Raw genomic sequence first — 14,549 nt, forward strand, 5'->3', positions numbered from 1 at the left:
CGGCGCATTTGTTTGTGTGCACATGCGCCTTTTGTATGTCTGCAGGCACATCAAGGGAAGCGTACCGGACTGCCCCGAGAGGCAGGGACTCTGTCTTTCTCCTTCTTTTGAAGAGGTCTCCCAGGCAGGCGGCTCCTAGTCCACCTTGTGTTGTGTACCGGGAATTGCCATGCAGTGTCCATGTGTGTGCACAGCGGCCTGGGATTCGCTATCCCGGATTGGAGCGCTTCGGCAGCTGCGCCCCTTGGGAGGCGATGCTCTTCACGAGATGCTCCTCCCCCCACGAGTCACGTGGCACGGCCTGCCGCGTGCAAGGTGACTCACAGTTGTTGTATCCGCACGCACCTCGGCTAGCACACACCTGTGCTGGGTTGAATGTTACATGTTTGTCGGTCTATTTAAACCCCTATCAGTGTGTGCCCTGCGTTGGTCCTTGTCACTACTTTGTTTACGTCAGTGTCGATGTAACGTGGGATTGTGTTTGTCGCTCATTGATGTGTACGTGTTTAATGTTAAATGTTTGTTCTCCGTAGATGTCATGTGAGTGCTACTGTTGTTCACGTCATGTTAATAATCAACTTTCACAGACGACGGGGTCTGTGCGTCCTGCTCCACGCCCATCGGCACTCGGGCAGACCGCGTTACAAGGAAATTTATATTCAGTATATGTTAGCTTATATTAAAATATATATATATTATTTAATATATAAGCTTATTTTAAAGATAGATAGATAGATAGATAGATAGATAGATAGATAGATAGATAGATAGATATGATTTAAGGAAGATTAAATATGGTTGGTGCAAAAGGATGCGGAGGACAGCCCTTATATCATGCACATGTTGGGTCCAGGAAGAGGAATAGATCAGGATATCGTCGATATAGGCAACAGTGGATCTATTCAGAAACTCCCTTAGGACCTCATTAATGTAGGCCTGAAATATCGAGGGAGATGTGGTGAGACCGTATGGCAGAACTAAGTACTTAACTATTCTAGTGCAGCAGGTACTAAGGGTAAAGGGTAAGTGTATGGTATTAACAGTTCATTTAAGCCCCGACAGTCCACGCAGGGTCTCAATTCCCCCATCCTTCTTCTTCACAAAGAAGACACTGGCCGAAGCCTGAGAGGTGGAGGCTGCAAAGCCTCCTTTATATATTGCCCCACTGTCCAGTCCTCTTCCAAGGACAGAGGGTAGCTCCTACACCTAGGAGGAACTGGGCCCTCTTTAGCATGAAGGCACAGTCCCATTCGTGGTGAGGGGAGAGCTAGGAGGCCTTCGTAGGGCTAAACGCCAGCACCAGGTCGCTATATACAACAAGCACTGTGGCAGGTTGGATACGGCCCAGGTGAAACACTTTAAAGGGGGGGGATGATTATATAGTGTATTTATATATATATAATTATATATTTATGTATATATCATTATTATATAATTATATATATAGTATATATTCAGTATATTTATATATATATATATATATATATATATATATATATATATATATATATATGGATGGATGGATGGATGGATGGATGGATGTATGGATGTATGTTTGTGTGTGCGCGTCACGGACTACTCTGCCCCCCACGTGGTACGGCCCGCCGCGTGCAGGGGTATTCACGGTTGTACATGGTTGTCTAATTCGTAACCACGCCCCCCCGGGAGAGCACACACCTGCAAGGGATTTAGTGTTAAGTGTTTTGTCGGTATTTAAACCCCAGTCAGTGTGTGCTCCCTTGTTGGTCATTGTTTATGTAGATGTTTACTGATGTATGGTAAACGTTTGTGTCGCCACTGTTAAATGTGTAGTTATGTCCGTCGTTAATGTTGTGTGAGTGCCACAGTCATAGTATATGTTCTATGTTAATAAATGTATTTCACTATCCCCCCTCCACCAAACTTTACACTTGGCACAATGTAGTCAGACAAATTCCTTTCTCCTGGCAACCGCCAAACCCAGACTCGTCCGTCGGATTGCCAGATGGAGAAGCGTGATTCGTTACTCCAGAGAACACATCTCCACTGCTCTAGAGTCCAGTGGCGGCGTGCTTTACAGCACTGCATCCGACGCTTTGCATTGCACTTGGTGATGTAAGGCTTGGATGCAACTGCTTGGCCATGGAAACCAATTCCATGAAGCTCTCTATGCATTGTTCTTGAGCTAATCTGAAGGTCACATGAAGTTTGGAGGTCTGTAATGATTGACTCTGCAGAAAGTTGGTGACCTCTGCGCACTGTGCATCTCAGCATCCGCTGACCACGCTTTGTACATGGCCTACCACCTCATGGTTGGACTGCTGTCATTCCCAATCGCTTCCACTTTGCTATAATACCACTTACTGACTGTGGAATATTTAGTAGCGAGGAAATTTCGCAACTGGACTTGTTGCACAGGTGGCATCCTATCACGGTACCACGCTGGAATTCACTTTCCCAAATGTTTGTAGAAGCAGTCTGCATGCCCAGGTGCTTGGCTTTATACACCCGTGGCCATGGAACTGATTGGAACACCTGAATTCAGCGATTTGGATGAGTGAATACCTTTGGCAATATAGCGTATATACACACACACATTTTTCCGCCGTTGGCTGCGGATCCAGTCCGGGTTTTAGGGTGCGCTGTCTGCCTTGTCCACACCGCCCACACCGCCTCTTATATGTGATCTTATAAGAACCATCGACGTAAAACAACGGCGGCACGCGCACGCGCACGATAACCCCTATTATTCTGTGTTAGAATTATTACTTCCTTGTCAGCCATTTACTGCGTAAATCACAAAAACGCTTTTATCCTCTCCTCTGGACGTCAAAGTTTCAGATTTAATAGGTGGATCACGTGTCCTAGTAAAAAAAAAAAAAAAAATCAATTAATAAATTAAATAATAGAAACTAACTTCATGCAATCAAGACCAGCGAGGTCAATTTTGGCATTTCCTACTGGTTCTAAATTCGGGGCGGAGCCGAGAAGCTGCACTTTCACTTTATGTAGTGTCCGTGTTAGAGGAGCACTGGAAGAGTCCGCGAAATCTCCGACGCTATTGCAGTTTTATTTCACCGTCCGTAGCAGTCAGTCCCTCCGGAGAGATCATGCATCCGCTCTTTTCCTTCGTGGTGCTGGCTGTCCTGAGCGCCAGTTCCCTCGCAAAACAATGTGAGTAGACGAGGCCTTTGACGCAGTGGCTGCGATGGTCCGTATTTAATTTGGTATCCATTTAAAATATGGAGCCTGGAAATGTAATCATTTTGTAAATGCCTATTTGTGTGTATGCCCCGTTTTTTAATTAATTGATTTATTTTTAAACAGACGACGCAGCCGGTAATCCCCTAACGTGTTTACTTTCAGTTTACGATTTAAGGACTGCGTCATGCCCAACCCTATCACGAGTGAACGCCCAGGACAGGGCGAACTAGCTTTTTAGATTAATGTCTTACTTTATTTTATGTGGGGTAAATGCAATTTTGTTTGCAGTATCTTGTTTTTCATTAATACATAAAGTATTCGTTTAACAATATTAAAATGAGAATGTGCGTGTATATAAAAAACAAGCTCAAATGTTTTTAGGAAATTAGATTACATAAAAAACGGTTAAACGTTATTTAAACTTCTTTTAATTAAAACGTAACATCCATAGGTTCTAGTTTTAATGCCTCTTCCCTATCTCCATTTTGAGTCTCTCAGAGATACAAAGATAATAATCATATCAAAAAGGGCAAAGGGTCAGAACTGGTGCTCCCAGTTTTGGAATAAGTATATAAACCATAATTTGTAATAAGATGCCATGAATTGTATGACAGAATTAATGCTGATTTAAATAGCAACTTATTTAGGCCTTTAGCAAACATAAAACTGCCCAGTGAGCTGAAGTGATCTCATAATTTAACTTCTTGTCCTCTTCATGCTTGTACAATCTAACTAGAGTTGTGCAAACTGGATTGAGGCAATAAATAAATAAATCACATAAAGCTTAAATTTACCATCCAGCCTTCTATCATCAACCAGTCATGCAGGACCCAATACAATTAATCTAAGCAATGTAATAGTCTCTAAAGACCCTGTCATAAGCAGTAACCCATCAAATAAAAGTCCTAAAAATGTATTTTAACATGTGACAAAATAATGAAGTAATGCTGTCAAAACCAGATTCTTTGTTTGCTCGAACAAAGTAGGTTCCATGAAAAGCTGAATTCAGTCAGTGTTTCAGTCGCTAATTCATCATGCTTTAACACATGTGTCTGCATCTCTAGCCTCCCCCAAAGTGCAGGTCTACAGCCGCAAACCCGGAGAGTTTGGCAAGGAAAACGTGCTGATCTGCCATGCAAGTGACTTCCACCCCCCGGACATCTCCCTGGACTTGCTGAAGAACGGGATCCTCATGAGCAATACCAAGCAGACAGACCTGGCTTTTGAGCAGGGTTGGAAGTTCCACCTTACCAAGACTGTACCCTTCAACCCCAGTGCTCACGACGTATATACCTGCAGAGTCCGACACATGACGGACGAAAAGACCTACACGTGGGGTGAGTCTGAGTGAAACAGGGCTTAGACTCCCTGCAGACTACCTGATGATACCTGTGACATTGTGATGTCATGATTTTGCTAAAAGTGAACCTGATTTTCTTTTCTTTCTTCCTAGAACCCGACATGTAAACATCCATGCGTGTGGTAGGTACTGGTGTGATATACAAGAACTTACTCTTGATACCATTTACAAAATTTTTCATAGTTCATGGGCCTACTGTTGTTTTTATTATTAGATAAATTAAAATAAAAGTTTTTGAGCAACATCACTTCATATGTTGCTTTTTATTTTCGAAGATATTTTTAAGAAGTATGAAATGTATTATATTTATTCTTTTTTTCTACTCAACAGGTTCCAGTTGGACATATTTTACCTTCCATGTTTTGGGCCAAAACATTTGTTTTTGGCCATAAAGTTTAATACCTGAAAGATTGGATCTTTTATTAGAGACTGGATCTTTTATCCATGCCATCATGCTGTTCTGGAACTTTCTTTAATCAAGCATTTTTATTTTTCACTAGTTTCTTTGAGAGGCACCTGATTTTGGAAACTTTTTTTATTGAAAATTTGTGGAAAAGTAGATTTATTTGGCTGTGCGAATGATCATTGTGCATTGTGTGTCCCGTCTGTAGCTCAGAGAGGTAGTGTACTTGGAGTTTCCATCTTACTTTTGCCTACCTTTCTTTGTCTTTCTGATCTACCACTTTGGTAAAGTATATATTTTTAGAAGATTGCAGTTTTTCTGTTGACTGTTTTTATTATTATATCAGTAAATGATTAATTGTGAAATGTTTAAAATTGACAATTGTAAGAACATAGTTGTTTAAAAAGAGCTAAATTGGAGGATAATTGCTTTTAATTTAATATTAAAATTCTTTAATTCCGATTGTTCTTTTTTATTAATGTCTTCTGCCTACTGAGGAGACGTTTCATTCATCTTAAATGAAGTTCGTTAGATGACCCCTTGGAGAGCTGAAGCATCATCTCAAGATAACCAGACTTAAGGTGTGGAGGTTTCCCATGAGTCTTTGTGATCTGATGAAACAATTTCCATTTCAAACCAGTGAGGAAACAGCTGACAAAGCAATGAAAATAGTTGGCAAAGGGGTTTATAAAAATGAGCCTAGTTATAATGCCTTTATTACAAACATCTATTTAAACCTAAACCTGAAGGTGCTTTTTTAAGATGTGCTTTTTTAAGATGTGCTAAACATTTTTTCATGGTGGAAGAGAGACTGCACTCACCTGCCCCACATGGTTGTCAGTAAAATCGTACTTATGAAACAATACCTCACTTCCAGCCATTCTTAGCAGCCCTTATAAAATGTCACTATATAAATCACTATATGATGATCACTTTATAATAAGCAATGCACTTAAAATATGGAAGCAGATTAAATCCCAAATACTTAGACGGATGCGTTAGAAAGCCCAAATACGTAGTCAGATATGTTAGAACCATGCTTTTCCTCCTGCCTTAAATATGGTATTTATGCAGTAGGCTAAAAACAGGATAAACGTGTGTGTGTGTGTGTGTGTGTGTGTGTGTGTGTGTATGTGTGTGTATATATATATATATATATATATATATATATATATATATATATATATATAGTATTATTGGGTCATATATATATATAGTATTATTGGGTCATATAGATTTCACAGATCAACGCACATGGGAAGATGAATTAGGACTGGAAATAGGAAACTATGGGGGAAGTGTGTGAAAAAGACACACCTGCTCAGTAAAAAAACTTCATACAGAACACAGCTCTGTAAAACTGAGTTCCACGTGTATCTACCTTCCTTCTGCAGCAAATGTAAAGTGTTTTGCATATCTAGGCCCAAGGTATAGATCAGAGCATGTGCACAAGGCCTGCCGACGCAGTCAAGTAACGTTCCTCGTCGTTTTTAGCAGATTCGCTGCTTCATATATTACGAGATCATTTGGCATACCCGCGCAATGCAAAGTTTATGCAAAGTGCAGTTTTTGCATTTTTTTAACGCAGGTGCGAGACTTCGGCGCAGCACCCGCGTGCGACGGGAACGGGTTGCAGCGCCGTGACGTCACATCCGCGAGAAATAAGCTAATGTCGCAGAAGCCCGTTCGATAACGCTCCTCTGGCCGTGCTGTTTTTCGGATAAATGTCAAGATGATTCTGACCGTGAAGCCGCTTCAAGGGAAAGAATGTAACGTCCAGGTACGACGAGCTTTGTCGCTTCGCTTTCCGAAAGAAGGGGCACGTTAGCGTCTCTCGTGTGCGGCTAGCTAGCGTTAGCTAACCCTGCCTGGCTAGCTGACGGTCTCAATGAGAGCGTCGTGTGACTCCATTAAACCACACAAACCGTGAGGCCGTCCGATAAGACGTGTTTGTTTATGGAACAGACTACGGGAATGGAAGTGCCAGGCAGTTAATGTGTAGTTTGGTTAGCTAGTTAGGCTACGGCAGCCAGCATTATTGTGTAGCTTAGCTGGCTGAGAGTTAGCGTGCCTCCAGCACTGCATCGGTGAGATTCAAAGGTTCGAGTCTAGTCGGCTCATTTTAGCGGGCGAGCAGTGTTGTTTTAGGTCGCTGGCTAGCTGTGTGGGGTGCGTTACGTTTGGAGACCACGGTCCGTCTGTCGTTGCGCAGGTTACAGAAAACGAGAAGGTGTCGACGGTAAAGGAGCTAGTGTTTGAACGTCTGAACATACCACCGAATCAGCAGCGGTTGCTCTACAAAGGAAAGGCCCTTGCAGGTATAGTACTCTGGGGGTACCGAGCTCACTTTCTCCTCATTTTCTTCCGTCAGATCATTCTAACATCATTTGGGAAGGTACAGTGGGTATGCTGGCTCTTCCGTGTGGCTTCTCTGCTCCGATTTCAGACGAATACCGACTGAGTGATTATTCCATTGGGCCCGAGGCCAAGCTGAATCTGGTAGTGCGACCAGCGGGAGAGCGGAACAGCGGTGCAGTTGTTCACAACAGCACCAGCAGTCACAGCAGTGGGAGCAGTGGTAGCGGGGTGTGGCAGTCGCTGTCCGGTGTTCTCGCCAAACACTTCACTCCTGCAGATGCTGCCAAAGTCCAGGAGCAGATCGTGAAGGTACTTTCTGCTTGGCAACTTTTTTTTTTTTTGCTGCTTGTTTCTTGGTCCAGTTTTTCCTTTCTTGTTTTTGTTTTCCATGGCTGCGTGTGGTAAAAGTATCAAGTAGCAAGAAATGCATTGGACTTGTACTCAGGAGTGATGACTCCTCAAATAAGATTTTTCCAACACGGCTTTGTTTGTTTCTTTTTAAGGATTATGAGCGCTCCCTTCGACAGCTTAGTTTAGATGACATCGAACGGCTGGCTATACGTCTGCTGCACCCTGAGGCGGAGGGGATGGATACCTCATACATGGACTAGACAGGCTGGATAAAACACCTCAACAGCTACGAGGCAGCAGTGGCGCTAACTTGGATGGCTTGGAAAAATTGAGCGTGAACACATAAGAGCAGAATGGTGAACCACCTCTGTGTATTACAAAGTTAGCTTTTGTGGGTCACGGGTATGACAGAGGCTCAGCTGAAGATTCCTAACCAGTCTATTGACAACTCTCTTCATCCTTTATTTTCGGGCAGTATAATGGTGATTATTAAGTACAGCACAGTTTTCAACCCAAGTCTAATTTTTTGTCTTTCCGAGAGCCTGTTCCTCTAAGCCTCCTCACAGAACTAAAGTACTTTTGGCTTTGGTTGCTAATGTTTCTCGAAACAAGGATGGCCACCAGCATGATGTTTTTAGCATGCTTCAATTTCACATAGTCAGCTATCCAGGTATCGGAATGGAGGTCCAGGTACAAGCCTTTACCTCAGAAGTATTAGGCACTGGATCAAGTGTTCTGTGAACCTGCAACAATCAGCCTGTAATGATGGCTGACGTATGTAAGCAATGTACAAGAAAATGAACTTGAATTAGGCTACAATGTAAGACTGGGTTACTTTTTTTTTTTAAACTTGGCATGCTATTTAGTTTAAAAGACCAAGGAATCATGTATGTAGATTTGGCAGGTCTCCTTTTGTGTGTTTATTTCCAGTTGATTTTCGGATGTTATACAAATCTATTTATGATAGTCATGGAGCTACATTGATCACTACTGACCACAGAACATTTGTGACTGGCTGTATGTGGGTCATTGCTCTGCCTTTGTAAATATTGTGTTATTAAAAGAGAAATCCACTGGCTTTAAGTTCTTAATGAAACTCAGGCTTTAATAATGATGTGTAGTACAGGGGAGGGGCTTTAACACATTGGTCATTAATACAGCTTTAGCTGTTTGTCTAGCTGATTTGGGAGATTCCCAAAAAGGTTCAATAGTATGCTTGGCCAAGGACACTTATTTATTTATTTTCTACTTGTGTTAAAATATTTCTTACCCAATTTTTTTCATCCTCAAATATAAAACTGTAGTTGTCAGACTTAATGTGGGAATGTTTACATTAATACCAGTACAGCATGTAAATGTACAAAAGAAAACATGGAACCAACTGTCCTCATTCCTTGTCTCCATCTCACCCGCTGTGCTTGAGTCTACTGACTCCTCTTCTATATCATTCAGTTATGTTTATACCCATTTTCAAAGCTAATTGTACATGAGTGCACATATGTGAGTTAAACTTTTAAAAGGCTCAAGAATGAAATGGTGCAAATAGAAATGATTGTGTCAACCATCCCTGCCACATTTTGCACTATTTAGCAATCCCCAAAACACAATCTTGATTAAAGTGATCAACAAAAACAAAAACATTCAGGTTAAGACGATATGCCTTGGACTGAATACCATAGATGATTGCTTATTAAGATATGGATGACATGCAGATACAGATGGGTTTGACACCTTTATCAGTGGTGTACGTTATACAGAAGAGAATGCAGGCTCAGCATAGATGTACATAACAGATTTAAGAGATGATGGCTAAAGTATAACGCAGAATGAAAAGGGACAGATTTGGCAGACAATCATTGTGAAAGGGGGAGGGAAAAAAAATTACAACAAAATTGCACAAAGAATGGGCGTTGGTGACAGTCTTGGATAGTGACACTGGGAGCTGTAGTTTTAGACGTGATGGAGGCATTCAGTCAAGCTCTCCCATTTCCTCAGACAGTTCGCCACATGTTCGTTGGACAGAGAGGGACGCCGTCACGTGGCTTTTCAAACCCTGGCGGTCTTGCAGATGACACAAAGGGCTGGTTTGGGTGGGGTTTGGGTGGGGGTGTGGTTTGTAATGGCTCGGCCTCTGCTGATCACTGCCATCCCTCTCTCCGTCCTTCCAGCTCCTCGGCACTCGTTTGCCGTCCTTCAGCAGCTGCAGCCTTCGCTCGAGGAGGCAGGTCTGTCGTCTCTTAGCTTGATCTGGTCGGGGAAGTCGTAGGGCTCCCCCTCAGACTCCTGGAAGAGACAGTAAAACGAGGCGGGAAACAGCGGCTGATGATGTGGGCAAATTTCCAGTTCGCTAACATGCTTTAGCGATACGGTATCGTTTTATTCCAACTCACATTTTTTGCATATTCTTCCTTTTGGGGTACGCTATGAGACCACAGCTCTTCATTCGTATTGCTTTCAAAGATAACATTTGAGGGATTATTTATACATGCATCTTTACCTGTTTGAGTGCATTTCGAGCAATTGTCTGGAAAGCCTGGTCCACATTGATAGCTTCTTTGGCACTGGTCTCGAAATAAGGGATGTTGTTCTTGCTTTGACACCACGCTTGAGCCCGTTTTGTTGTAACCTGTTCAAAACAGAAGGTTTTGCTCAACAAGCGCGTATTTTTAATATATATATATATATATATATATATATATATATATATATATATATATATATATTTTTTTTATGGTGCTACAGTTATCAAAAACAAGTACGTTTCTAACAGCATAAAGATCACATTTTGGAGTTTTGACATGAGAAGTGACGATGCCCTCCAACCTGTCTGTTCTCCAAGTCGATCTTGTTGCCAAGCACCACGAAAGGGAAGTTTTCAGGGTCGCGAGGGCTGGCCTGGATCAGGAACTCGTCCCTCCAGCTGTCCAGGGTCTTGAAGGTGTTCGGGGCCGTGACGTCGTACACCAGCACGCAGCAGTCTGCCCCTCTGTAGAAGGCCACACCCAGAGACTGGAAACGCTCCTGTCCAGCTGTATCCCAAATCTACCAGCAGTTTTAAGAAAATAAGCACAAATTATATCTCCACCAAAGGGGGCGGGGGGATTTGCTCTGGTGTGAAAAGCTCTGATTATAGGATTTGAGAGGATCCAGACTTTTTTTTTTTTTTTTTTCCTGGCTGTGCCTGCCTTATGACTCCATCACAGCTAATCACACAATCTGGTGAGTCCTGCAGCTGTATGTAACGAGGATGAACATTCCTTCGCACCGCTTCCTTGCCACAAACCTGTTCTTACAAACCCAGTGCTTTCTGGGAAATTACCAGGCAGGTAGCGACATAACATGAGCCCACATTGTGAGCGAGATCAAACAGGCAGGGCATGACCCAGTCTGACTATGCCTGCTGAGTACTAATGAGGTGTGCAATAGGCCATCACAATCCGGCAATCAGTAGATTAAGGAGCATGTTGATCAAGTCAAGTCAACTCACACACACAGTCTTGTTTTGTAGATGATCATTTACAGCAAACCCAATAACACATTTTTATAGGTTTAAAAATAAGCTACAAAAAAAATAGATAAATGCTCATCACCATGATACGTGGCATCTAATAATTTAGTACTGATGAACAAAACACCATCCAAATGGTTTGCCTAGTAGAATCAGGAAAGGAACCAGCCAGAAAGCCACCTTGGGCGTTTCCCAAACAAAGGTACTAAAGATATTACATCATACTCAAAGGAAATGATCATGCTTCAGTCAGAAGCCTGATGGCGAGGGCTTACAGAAGGCTCTTATGAAAAGGAGATGCAGGCTTACACTGGGTATGATGCTCAGGGGTCAACCTATAGCATCCCATACCCTAATGTTCAGCTTCCATACTGCAGTCACTCATACCTTCCTTAAATATTTTGAACATTCTCGAGTGCTCAGAAGGAAATGTAGCAGTAGCCAATATCCAATGTTCCTTTGCTCTGAAGCATTCAAGTAATTACACAAGTGACTAAAAATATGTTTCTAAAATTCATAATCAGTTGTCTTGTTATTTTTAGACATACATGGAAAGAAATGATTCTGCATACATTTTATTGCACAGTAATGTTCTAGATGTTTTATAAGAATCACCTGTACAAATGAGGGCACACAAATTACTATAGCTGTGCTGTACTGTCCTTTGGTGCCCAGAGTGTTAATATGCTGGTGAGAAAAAGGTGCCAACAACAAATTTGTAACCATCCTGTTTCCTAAAAATATTTTGATAGTAAAAGTTTCCTTCGCTAGAGAGAAGGCACCATTTGCAGCTGTTATCCTACTGCCATCTGTACCCAGCAACACAAACCTGCATGGTAACAAGCCTGTCATCGACCATAACCTCCTTGGTCAGGAAATCTGCACCAATCGTGGCCTTATACTGGTTGCTGAACTTGTTGTTAACATACTGGTTCATTAAAGAGGTCTTCCCAACCCTGCGGGAACAGGAAATGTGAGATCAGAGTCACAGCAGGACATAAAATCTGCACATCAGAAGCCTCAATCCTAAATCAACAATTGTGTAAAATAGTATCATATGAACAATTATACTACTGTACATTTTATATACCATTATATATTAGAGTTAGCCTAAGCAATACCATTGTTGAATAAACCAATGAGCAGTTATTTTATCAACAATTCAGCTTGCACATCAACACCATCCAGCTGTGAGGTGGTGTCAGTGAGAGTAGCTCAATTAGGACCACAGCAACTGCCATGTCTTCTTCCACATGGAGCACAGGGTCACATTACATTTAAGATGTTATAACACGGCTCAGTCAAGTCGATCCCCAGATGCTAGGAACCAGGTCCAGACCACACAGAACATGTGTCCAGGAGCGGTGCCACAAATGTAAAGCTTAGACCTCCGATTTCACTGTCCAGTGGTTTTGTTTAGTGCGATAAGGAGCCAGTTACACTCGCCATTGCAGGATATACTGGAATATTGTTTCTACCCAGTGGCAATGCGGAGAATTCAACTTCACCTAAAGCCTGGCCGTGACTGGCAGAAATGGGAACTATGGGGAACTCCGCGAGCCAGCCCAACATGCCAACGTGCGATCGCCAGAGCGAGGTCCCACGTCCGACAAGAGCGCATACAACACGGCAAATTAAAAATGAAAGCAAAGCTCAAAACCATGCCTTGGCTCCACGATAATAAGCGTGCACTTACCCGGAGTCCCCGAGTATGATGACTTTGAGCAGCACCTTTTTGCGAGAGGTCATGACGTCCGGAACAGAGCTGCAAAGAAAAGCAGAGGTTTCATGACACCACGTTACAGCAACGATCTCTTCATGCCTACTTTAACAGAAGGTAGCCTTTGTAACCAACGTCAACGACTTTCTTGCGGTTAAAACAGCCCACTAGTCAAAAATCCGCTCGCAGTTAGCGTGCAACTTTTTTTTTCTTCTTTTTTGGGGAAATCGGTATCTTACAATGTAGTTCCAAACGGTAACACACACATCGGACAGTCATGCAGTGTTGAACAATGTGTTAAAACACACACACGGTGTTAACACGGTTAGTTACAACAGTTCAGCAAACGCAACGTTACCGAAAAGCGTGACGTCACTACATAAAAAATAAAAATCTAACAATACGAACCCTTTGACATGGATAATAATTTTCTCTATATATACACTTTAAAACGGGAAGCGAAACGTTACCGTCAGACAGACCGGCGTTACAGATACGTGGCTTAATATCCTTTCAGTTCCCAAGTTGTTTGGGCCGAACAGCAAGGCCAGATAAGGCAGGCTGGGCAGATATTTCCTCCATATCCCCCACCAACCAACATTACACGGGGCTGTTTAACTAAACACCTACACAGCCCGGCCGCCAAGACACAAACGATGGAACACTCGTCTGCCAAACGCCTATCCGGACTTCAAAGAATATGAGGATACATTCGATACACCGATCGCCAGGGAGTTTTCCGTGTTTTTTAATTATTATTATTATTGTTGTTGTTTTTCCCCGAGAACACCAAACGGGGTAAACCGTAGCCTACCTTTCACCCCTACACTTTCAAGACGCGGAGACGAGGTCGGCTGATGCTTAGGCTTCGGTGCGCGTCCTCCGAATTAATATCCAGATTTATATCCGAGGCTATCAGTCACCGAGAGGCACATCTGCTGTGCTGACCGCGTACCTTCCTAGGCGAACATGGCTGCAAAGTCACAAGGGCTTGACGCACCGCTGACCTGCTTCCCAACCACACAGTTGCCTCCCTCAAATATTATAATGAGCCCCAAGATGGAGGACTACAAAAACGCACTTTATGCGCTTCTGTTCACCGCGCTTTGCCATTTCTGACGTGTCATCGCGTACATCTCTAGAATTAGACCGAATTCATTTCGAAGTCATTTAGGCCTTTTTGTAGAGTGAAAATAGAACTTTAAAGTGCGCTTTTTTTTTGTTTCAGGGATTGGAGCGTGCGAAACTTGGATTTGAATGTTAACAAATATATTTGTTACAAAGAATATTTTTTTAAAATGTCAGTAAATGACAACCCATTCATGCATTTAAAAAAAATAATAATTTTGTAAAAATGGGTCTAATTCAAAGCTGAAAAATAATATTACATTTGTTACATTTTCTGTAGGCCTAATGTAAAATTACATTGGCCTTACCTTCCTTTAGCTTTTTAGTGTTTAACACAAATTCTAAAATAATAATAATAATAATAATAATAATAATAATAATAATAATAATAAAAACATAACCATAGGCATATTTTTTTCCAATCTCCTTTCCCATCTTTCAACTGGTCGATCTGAGATCAGGAACCGCCAAGGACGGACCGCAGGTAATGATAAAGGGTCCTGATGTTGGGGAGGCGTGGGTCAGGGTGCGGTACCCG

At 42.3% G+C, this 14,549-nt stretch overlaps 3 protein-coding genes across 3 annotated transcripts; 2 read left to right on the forward strand and 1 right to left on the reverse strand.

Annotated features, from left to right (window-relative positions):
* Positions 1 to 2,889: 2,889 nt before the first annotated feature.
* Positions 2,890 to 5,266, forward strand: b2ml (beta-2-microglobulin, like). Its single transcript, XM_027011246.2, has 4 exons — positions 2,890 to 3,153; positions 4,248 to 4,520; positions 4,637 to 4,665; positions 4,874 to 5,266. The coding sequence occupies exons 1-3, from the start codon at positions 3,090 to 3,092 to the stop codon at positions 4,648 to 4,650; spliced, it is 351 nt and encodes a 116-aa protein (XP_026867047.2). The 5' UTR covers positions 2,890 to 3,089; the 3' UTR covers positions 4,651 to 4,665; positions 4,874 to 5,266.
* Positions 5,267 to 6,567: 1,301 nt separating this feature from the next.
* ubl4a (ubiquitin like 4A) lies at positions 6,568 to 8,733 on the forward strand. Its single transcript, XM_027011247.2, has 4 exons — positions 6,568 to 6,726; positions 7,159 to 7,264; positions 7,393 to 7,613; positions 7,808 to 8,733. Exons 1-4 carry the CDS (start codon positions 6,679 to 6,681, stop codon positions 7,913 to 7,915), a joined length of 483 nt encoding a protein of 160 aa, XP_026867048.1. The 5' UTR covers positions 6,568 to 6,678; the 3' UTR covers positions 7,916 to 8,733.
* On the reverse strand, positions 8,734 to 13,904 carry rab7b (RAB7b, member RAS oncogene family). The gene is made up of 6 exons (XM_027011244.2): positions 13,698 to 13,904; positions 12,860 to 12,928; positions 11,993 to 12,119; positions 10,479 to 10,697; positions 10,153 to 10,281; positions 8,734 to 9,938 (listed from the first exon to the last, which is right to left on the reverse strand). Exons 2-6 carry the CDS (start codon positions 12,910 to 12,912, stop codon positions 9,849 to 9,851), a joined length of 618 nt encoding a protein of 205 aa, XP_026867045.1. The 5' UTR covers positions 12,913 to 12,928; positions 13,698 to 13,904; the 3' UTR covers positions 8,734 to 9,848.
* Positions 13,905 to 14,549: the final 645 nt, after the last annotated feature.

The sequence above is a fragment of the Electrophorus electricus genome, chromosome 18 (genome assembly GCF_013358815.1).
Source record: "Electrophorus electricus isolate fEleEle1 chromosome 18, fEleEle1.pri, whole genome shotgun sequence".
In the NCBI taxonomy this organism is placed as follows: domain Eukaryota; kingdom Metazoa; phylum Chordata; class Actinopteri; order Gymnotiformes; family Gymnotidae; genus Electrophorus; species Electrophorus electricus.